Below are 9,872 nucleotides of genomic sequence, written 5' to 3' on the forward strand. Positions count from 1 at the left end.
AATCCTGACTCTTCTTCTACTTGTTGGTCTTGGGAAATGTCTAAATCCTCATTTGAAACATCTTCACTACAATACGAGTCATCATTGGAACCATCATCATTATCTTTAAAGCAATTACCTACTGGATCATCATTCATATAAGGATCGTACTCATATCCCTCAAGCACACCTGTGGGACCTCCATGTGGTATATCAAGCTGAACAGTAGCCATCAGATCAGTAACTGGAACAAAAGTGCCCACCTCGCTAAGATGCTTGTAACTGCTACCTGCTGGAGATGGATCAACACTGGTCGTGTCTTTTTTGTTCACACTAGGAGAAGGATCTGATATGACATTCTTCTTAACAAGAGTCACACATAAGGCTATACTTTCTTTCAAGCTTATTCATAAGAATACACGAACTTGATGATCATTCCTCAATTGAACTGGTGCAAATGGTTGGTCGCCGCATACATACGACACCTCGAGTTTCAATTCATACACCTCTCTATCCACCTGAAATGTCTCGTGCAGTATGTCAAGTAGTTGCAAGTAAGTGACATCATTCTCTATTGGTATCACTTCACCTTCAACATCCTTAAAATACCATTCCCTACCATCTGTTTCCCAAACACCGTTGTAAGAAATAAATACGTAAATAGTAGAACCTGAGATAAAAAAAACACAAATACAATTAGCTAAAAAACTAGAAAAAGATCAACAAGCATGCGTCGAGGATGCCATCGAGTATGCCTTGGTGGCCATCGAGCAAGAAACAATACCCATCGAGCATACCAAAAACAGAATGAAAATGCACACCATCGAGCCTGCATCGAGTAAACATCGAGCATGCATGAAAACATGCAAAATCACACTACCATTGACCAAGCATCGAGTAACAATCGAGCATGTATGAAAACATGCAAATTCACACTACCATCGAGCTTATATCGAGCAAGCATCAAGTAACAATCGAGCATGTATGAAATCGTGAGAATGCACATGACCACATGACCATTGAGCCAGCATCGAGTAGGCATCGAGTAACCATCAAGCATGCATGAAATCGTGATAATGCACATTACCATCGAGCATGCATCGAGTAACTATCGAGCAAGCATGTAACCATACAAATTAATGTGCCATCAAGCCTACATCGAGCAAGCATAAAGCACAACTCAAACCCAGAAAAAATTGCAGAAATCGCAAATTGACAAAAAAAAATGTGCTCATATTGCTCAGATCTGTTCGAAATGCCCAAAAAGTTTAAAGGAAACACCACTAATCCAAGCATTTAAGAAAAAATTGCTTACCAATAAGTTTTTACTCCAAGATTCCTCAAATTTTACTTTGGAAATTGTCTTGATCTCTACAAATGGCTTCCCCTTAGGGAGGAGCTCGGCTATTGGTAGTGCCAAGGCTGTCGACCATGGTGCTCTTAGTGGTGTTGTGAGGTGAGGTGAGTGAGAGAGAGAGAGGGAAACGAGAAGAGGGTAGGGGAATTGTGAGAAAGACATTTTGGGTACGGTTAAAAATTTTGTTATTATTTTGAAATGATTAAAGAGCCTAATATATTTTTGACTTAATACCCCTCGTTAAGCATAAAAGTTCAAATTTCCCAAATGAATAAGTGCGGGAAACAAAATTTTTCATTAATAATTTTTTTATTTCAAGTTCGAATACACCTCTAATAAATAATAATTTAATAATAAAAATAAAGTATTAAGGAATGTTGGGATCCAATGGTTGAGGGAGGGGGGTTGATCAGCGGTGAAATGGCAGTTAGGACGATGTAGTTGTAATTAAGATCTCGCGCTCTTTCTCATGTATTTCATTTGTCCAGTTTTATTTAATTTTTATTTTTATTTATTATTTATTTGTAGCATTAGAATACGGAAAGAAATAGTTGGAGAGGAGGAAGAGAGAAGGGAGAGAAAAAACACAACTTTGAAGGTGGTGGATGTGGCAGTTCCAGAGAAGGAAAAAATGGCGTACAGAAGAAGGCAAGGAATCACAAGAGCCTCAACCTTTAAGGAAGAAATTCATTATCCGTTTAATGACGTCGTCGAGAATCATTCATCTTCAACCCCGTCGTCTTCTCCGTCTCTTGCTGCTAAAGCCATCCGAGCATCCTCTGCTCTTCGTGAAACCTCCTTCTCATTTGATCGTCACCGTGATCGATCTAAGGTTTTTCTTCTTTATTTTATTTTTGTACATGGATCCGTTTTTTCCGTTAATATTCGTTGAAAATTTCGAGGGTGGGTGTGATCCTCTGTTTTGTTTTTTTTTTTTTCTTGCAATTTTTATTATGAGAATTGTGTTTGGATCGGACGAATTTGTTAGTTAAAAAAAATGAATGAGAAAAATAGAAGAATATGAAGAAAAGCATATTGTATGTAGGAATTTGATGCGTACGGAGATGGGTCACCGGAAAATGAGTCGACAACTGGGTTTTGGGGTGTTCTGGCTCGTAAAGCCAAAGCCATACTCGATGATGATGATCCCGGTTCCCAACAACATCATATCTCACCCAAAATCACTTCACAATCCTACAATACCTCGACTCAACCCCAGGTAGGTTAATTGTATATCTATATAACAAAGAGTTTCTCACAAATTTTCTTGTATTCACTTAAAATTGTTGCAAATTCATAAAGGATGTGTAAAATTGTCTTCAGAGACGTCTCTACTGAAATTATTTATTGAATAATGTATTTATTTGAACATAAATGAGAACATAGTTTCCGCAGCAATCGGAGCAATCAGATGAGAATATGAAGAAGGGGGACAATCGTAAGTTCCGCAAGGGCTTGAATGCCCTCACGACTTCCCTTAATCAGCTTGGTGACACATTTGAGAAGGCATTTGAGGTATACATATCTCATCATCTGATGTTTATATCATTTGAAGTCTTGTTACTTTTTTCAATTAATATTCTTTAACCACTGTTTTATGCACAATTTTAAATATTATGATTTTTTTCGGTTAAGTCTATGCAAGGTGTATCTCAAATTTTGAATAAACTTTTTAATACAAACCAAAGAAACTTGCAATTTCAATATTAGTCGAGAAAACAGAGAGAAAAATGAGAAAATAATTCTCTTTGTTTATACATTCTATTCTGAAATACAAGGCTCCTGGTTTTATATGAAACAAAAAAGAAAAAAAATTACAACTAACAACCCACACTAATTTGTTACAACAGTAAGCCACAACACAATAACAGAAACAGTAAAACTACTAACAATATGTCTAAAACTCCCCCTCAAGATAGATTATAAATGCTTTGTAATCCCATCTTCTCTCTTAAGTACTTAAACTGATTAGGAAAAAGAGCCTTAGTAAACATGTCTACTAATTGCTCCAGTGAGGAAATGTGTGATGGTTTGATGAGTCCGTATTGAACCTTTTCTCTCACCAAGTAACAATCTATTTCTATGTGCTTTGTTCTCTCATGAAACACTGGGTTTGCAGCAATGTGCATGGCAGCTTGGTTATCACAGAAAAGTTCCATAGATCCAACATGAACTTGTTTGAGCTCTTTTAGCACAGATTGTAACCAAACAACTTCACATGTAGTATTTGCCATTGCCCTCGAAACAGTGTGTTGCTTCTTTCTTTTCCATGATATTAAGGAGCTGCCAAGAAAAATACAAAATCCTGAAGTTGATCTCCTTGAATCTTGACAAGCCCTGTATAAGCCTTCAACTTCACTTCAGAATCAACAAGGAATAGAAGTCCCAAACCAGGACAAGCTTTAACATACTTTTGAGCTGCTTTTAAGTGAGGCACCCTTGGTGTGGCAAGGAATTGGCTCAGCTTATTAACTGAGTATGAAAGATTAGGTCTGGTTATAGTCAAATATTGAAGTTTTCCAATGATTTTCCTGTACATCTGAGGATTATCAAGCCTTTCTCCCATTTTTTGATTAAGTTTCAGATTATGCTCCATAGGAGTGGTGGCTGGTTTGCAACCTAGATGCCCAAAATCTTCTAGCAATTGGAGAGCATAAGGTCGCTGAGAAACAAAAATGCCTTTGTTTGACAAAGCTATCTCAAGTCCAAGAAAATATCTTAGATTGCCTAAATCTTTTAGCTCGAAGTGAGCATTTAATCTCTGTTTTAAAACTTCAACTTTGTCAAGGGCATTGCTGACTATAATTACATCATCGACATTAATTAAAATGGCAATGATGCTGTATTGAAATGTTGTATGAACAACGAATGGTCAATAGCAGAATGTACAAAACCTTCTTCAGTAAATGCTCTAGAAATTTTTTCAAACCATTGGCGAGATGTTTGCTTCAGCCCATATAAAGATTTCTGCAACTTGCAAACAGGACGGGCTGGCAACTCCCCCTTAGGACAATACCCTTGAGGTAGTGTCATAAAAACCTGCTTATGCAAATCGCCATGTAAAAAAAGGCATTGTTGACGTCAAGTTGATGAAGATACCAACCATGAATGGCAACAAGGGCAAGAACCAATTTTATAATAACAAGTTTGGCTACCGGAGCAAAAGTATCATTGTAATCAATGCCTTCTTGTTGAGTGTAGCCTTTAGCAACTAGGTGTGCTTTGTAACGCTCCACTGAGCCATCAGAATTATGTTTGATCTTATACACCCACTTACAACCCACAACATGCTTGTTAGGAGGCAAAGTAATGATGGTCCAAGTGTGATTTCTCTCAAGAGCATTAAGCTCATCGGCCATGGCTAAATCCCATTCTGGAATACTAGCTGCATGATGATAAGAAGTTGGTTCACTGTGACTAGAAATAGCAAGGATAGTAGCTCGAAAAGATGGAGACAAGCGGCTGTAATCAATGACGTGACATAAGGGATGAGAGGTTACTGAAAGAGATTCCTGTGGAAAACTAACAGAAGAATTAGTAGATAAAAAACAATGATAGTCATTCAAATAAGAAGGCTTTCGGCTGACTCTAGGAGATCGATTGGAATTAAAAGGAACACGTGAAGTTCCTTTAGAAATGGGCAAACTAGAATCACAACAATCATTGTCATTATGAGGTGGAGAAACATCAACATTGTGACTATCCGAAAAGATGTGAGAAGGAAGCATATTATGAGAAAACAAATCTGCATAATGGGAGAAAACACATTAGTAGAAACAAAAGGAAAAATATGCTCATGAAATTGGACATCCCTAGTAATAAAGATTTGATTAGTATCTAAGTCAAGAAGTTTGTAGGCTTTTATGCCAATGGGACAGCCAAGAAAGACACAAGATGTAGCTCTAGAAAAAAACTTGGACCTATGACTAGGCAATGTCGAGGCATAGGCTAAGCAACCAAAAGTTTTAAGATGATGATATGTAGGCATTTTATGATGAAGGATTCCAAAAGGTGAATTGTTTTTCAGGTTGGGAGTAGGGGTTCTATTTATGAGATATGCAGCTGTTGAAATGCAAGAATCCCAACAAGGCAAGGGGATGTGAGATTGGAAAAGCAAGGCTCTAGCTACATTTAGAAGATGTTGATGCTTCCTCTCAACACATGAATGATAGTGCATGATGCCTAAGGAACTAAAAAGAGTAGGAAATTGGAGCTCCTTGGCATTGTCAGAGCGGACAGCTTTGATTTGAAGATTGAACTGAGTTTTGATGGAAGTGATAAAGTTGGTAATAATCTGTTGTGCCTCATATTTTTGCTTGAGAAAAAAATACCCAAGTGTATCTTGAATAGTCATCAACAATGGTGATAAAATACTTATAATCCTCAACAGTTAGAGTATGAACAGAACCCCAGATGTCTATATGAATAAGATCAAAACAGGCAGTTGCAATATTATGATTAAAGGGCAATCGTTTCTGTTTTGCATAATGACAGATGGAACAATAAAAATTTGAACATGAATCATTCTGAAATTGTAACTCTTTATTCAAAGAATGAATTTTGATACAAGCTGGATGGCCTAATCTATAATGCCACAGTGTGTCTACAGAGATTTTTGAATAAGAAAAAGAAGCTACAGACAGCTTGGAAGTGGAAGGAGAAGCAGTCAAGTAGTAAAGGTTCCCCACTCTTACCCATCCCAATCTGCCGAGTCGGAATAGTGTCCTGAGTGACACAATGAGAATCGAAAAATGAGAAGGAGCAATGAGCAGATTTAGTCAAAGCACTAACAGATAAGAGATTATAGTGAAAATCTGGTACATGAAGAACATTTAAAAGAATTAGAGCAGGAGACAGAACAACAGAACTGATGCAAGAAATAGAAACTAAATTACCATTAGGTAAGGAAACATCAGATAAAGAAGACGTTGAATCAATGTGGGAAAACTAGGAAATATCATGACATACATGATGAGTGGCATCGGTGTCAATGATCCATTGAGTTTTAGAGATTAATGAACTCATACCAGTAAAGTGAGACACTAGAGGTTGGTCGGATGAGGAGGGAATAGAAGTAGGTGGACTCTCTTGGACCTTTTGTGCTAGCATGGCAATGATCTTTTGGCATTGAGAAGAAGAAAGAGAGGAGACCAAATCTTGATTACCAACCAAGCTATCAGGTGATTTATCAACAATGAACCCAGTGAGATTAGCAGCTGACTTTCCAGATTGAGAAAGATGAGGGCGACTCTTGCCATGAAGCTTGTGGCCGGGAGGATACCCATGAAGCCGGTAACATTTTGCCACAGTGGGATCAGGTTACTTTAGGACGATTGATTTGAGAACTCCCAGCAAAATGGCCAGTAGAGGTAGTCATGAGATCTAGTGATTCAGGCTGAGTGTGTGAAAGGCCTCGTTGACGTTCTTCTTGAATGATTGTGGCATAGACTTTGTTGATGTTGTGCAGAGGATCTTGCATAAGAATTTGAGATCGGGCAGCAGAATAAGAATCATTCAAGCCAACTAAGAATTCCAAAACACGGTCTTGATCTTGGTACTCAGTGATGGTCTTCATTGCGCCACAGCTACAAACAGGTTGTGGGCGAAATTCCTTGACTAGATCCCAAAGGGCTTTAAGGCAAGTAAAATATGTTGTGACATTGTTGCAACCTTGAGTAAGAACTTGCATAGAACGTTTCACCTCAAAAACTCTCGGACCATTGTTCTGGTGGAAACGATCGTGTAATTCAACCCAAATGGCAGAGGCATCATCAAGATACATGATGCTATCAGCTATATCACTAGAAATCGCATGTAGAATCCATGAAATAACCATGTTGTTGCATCGACACCAAGCATCGTAATCATCATCGTCGGGATCGAGCTGAGGCAGTGTTCCATTGACAAACTTGATTTTGTTCTTGGCAAGCAGAGAAACCATCATAGATCGCTTCCAAGAATTATAGTTCTCGCCTCCAGTAAGAATTTTTGGCGCAAGGTCAGCACCAAGATGATCACCATGGGCAAGAAAATAGGGATTGCGAGCTTCTTCCCGAGAAAGGCGGGTGTTATCCAAAGGAGAGAATCGATTGGTATCTGTATAAGAGGGATCATCAGTGGAGATGTGATGAGTAGTCGTAAGGTGCGTCTGAGTACCTCCACCATTGCGAGTATGGCCTCCACAAGCCATGGAAGAAGGAAGAAGAGAGAAGGTGATAACTGAAAAAAAACCTTAGGGCTCTGTTACCATATTAGTCGAGAAAACAGAGAGAAAAATGAGAAAAGAATTCTCTTTGTTTATGCATTCTATTCTGAAATACAAGGCTCCTGGTCTTATATGAAACAAAAAAGAAGAAAAATCACAACTAACAACCCACACTAATTTGTTACAACAGTAAACCACAGAAACAGTAAAACTACTAACAATATGTCTAAAATTCAATCACACCCTCTAATTGTTTACTTAAATCCAACCAAAATAATGAGTTTGTTTGCATGTTTGTTCTTTCAGGAAGGTCGAACGATCGTGGAGAACAAGACGGCAGATATTATTCAAGAAACTCGCAAATTGCAAATGAAGCGACAAGGAAACAATTCCGAGTCACAATATCAAGCTCCTTATGCAAACAATTCATGGCAACAACCTCAGCATCACATGCAAATGCAACCAACACAGCCTCAGAATCAAACCAACCATGAAACTCAACTCAGGGCATCTCGCGACGTAAGGTGGCAACCTTGTTATTGTTTGTGTATAACTTATTATTAAGCCCCGCGCTCACTTTCCAAAAACTTTAATCAAGCCCCTTTGTTGTTGTTTTTTTTTTTTCCTGGTTTTTTGCTTCTAAAAGCTCCACCACCCATTTTCCTTTTAATAACTTAAACATAGTACAAAAGATGAATCCAAACAAGAACAAGACTTGATCTTATTTCTTCACAATACGAAATCATACATGGGAAAGCATATGTTAAACCTGCTACAATGGTGAGAGAGGACAGTTTCATATAAGTTTGAGTTCATTTATCATCAATGCATTAGTACAGTATAGTTCGCTAGTGTTTCACTCTAAACTCTTTTTATCTTAAAATTATCAGTAGAAATGCACCCTCTCTTGTGTCTGGACACAGGTTGCAATGGCGACAGCTGCTAAAGCAAAACTATTACTTCGGGAGCTGAAAACGATCAAGGCAGATCTAGCTTTTGCAAAGGAACGATGTTCTCAACTTGAAGAAGAAAATAAAATCCTCCGGGAGAACCGTGAGAAAGGAGACCACCGTGCAGATGATGACTTGGTATTCAAACTCGACCATTCTTCTTCTGTTAAGATTAAGCTAGAAAACTGACTACACACAGTTTCTGTTCAGTTTCTAGTTGCATAAAATGAAATTTTTGTTTGATTCTCTATATAAACTCTTTCTTATACTTGTTATAAATTTTACATAGCCATATATGTTTATGTTTTCTTTATCTAATGATTTCAGATCCGCCTTCAACTGGAGACACTATTGGCTGAGAAAGCTCGTTTGGCTAATGAAAATTCGACATACGCTCGTGAAAACCGCTTCCTAAGAGAAATTGTTGAATACCACCAGTTGACAATGCAGGACGTTGTGTATCTGGATGAGGGCAGCGAAGAAGTTACAGAAGTTTACCCAATTGCCGGTTCCTCTGGAGTGTCAAAAATGCTTTCCATATCCCCCAGATCATCTACATCAGACTCATTAGTTCCTGAGGAAGATTCCCCCACTGAGGATCCTCAAGAGACTAAGGAGATCTTTCCCCTTAACAAACAGAGTAAAGAAGCGCAGGATGTTTTAGGAGACAATGAGCCACCAACTTCAGACTTGTTAGTTCCGGTGAAAGAAGAACCTACTAAGAGGCCATCTGAATCTTCTAACTGAATGGTGTTTCCGTTTTGATTTTCATCCCAAGTTTGTGCAGCATTGGTTGATTATGATTTTTTATTTTTTGTTTTATTTTCCCTGCATTTGGGGAGGGTAGGAATGGTTTTGCCGTCAGTTATTTTATGTGTGTAACAATTCTTTTTCATGGTTTGTTTAGTCTGGTTCAGTGTACGATGAATCTGAAGCATATATTTGTCAGTGCTTTCCTTGTTCATGAGTTCATAGTACTTGTACGTTGAAGAGTTTGCAATTTTATAGAAAGAAATCAGAGTAAGAACTTTGAGTAGATTACTCTTGAACTGCGCATGCCATTTCAAATTATTTTCCTTGGGTAAAAAAACGCAATTTTCATATAACCTTTTTGGTTCACCCCCATAATTTGTTCGCATAATATTACTCCTGACATCCAACATCAAATAAGCATTCTAACCGTAATCTTCATAGATTTGATGGCAATAATATGAAATATTTCAAAGTTTTCACTCTAGTTCCCCTAATTAGCACTAGCAAGTAAACTTTCACTTGAATGCGAAATGAATAAGTTTGAGTTTGAATAAGGCATGTTTCCATTCACTTATTTTCGTTTCTAAGCTTAACCCTAAAACTAGAGGGCATGAAAAGTTTGGAGAGA

General features: G+C 37.9%; 1 protein-coding gene across 2 annotated transcripts; it reads left to right on the top strand.

The window, feature by feature from the left end:
• The first annotated feature begins 1,747 nt into the window (after positions 1-1,747).
• On the top strand, positions 1,748-9,540 carry LOC133777444 (uncharacterized). Of its 2 annotated transcripts, none has more exons than XM_062217031.1 (6): positions 1,748-2,168; positions 2,382-2,555; positions 2,723-2,851; positions 7,848-8,060; positions 8,465-8,629; positions 8,819-9,540. In XM_062217031.1, exons 1-6 carry the CDS (start codon positions 1,806-1,808, stop codon positions 9,236-9,238), a joined length of 1,464 nt encoding a protein of 487 aa, XP_062073015.1. In that variant the 5' UTR covers positions 1,748-1,805; the 3' UTR covers positions 9,239-9,540. The 2 variants fall into 2 exon arrangements, with proteins under 2 accessions (XP_062073015.1, XP_062073016.1); XM_062217032.1 differs by having other exon boundaries at positions 1,749-2,168; positions 2,732-2,851.
• Positions 9,541-9,872: the final 332 nt, after the last annotated feature.

This window comes from Humulus lupulus, chromosome 5, assembly GCF_963169125.1.
Source record: "Humulus lupulus chromosome 5, drHumLupu1.1, whole genome shotgun sequence".
In the NCBI taxonomy this organism is placed as follows: Eukaryota; Viridiplantae; Streptophyta; class Magnoliopsida; order Rosales; family Cannabaceae; genus Humulus; species Humulus lupulus.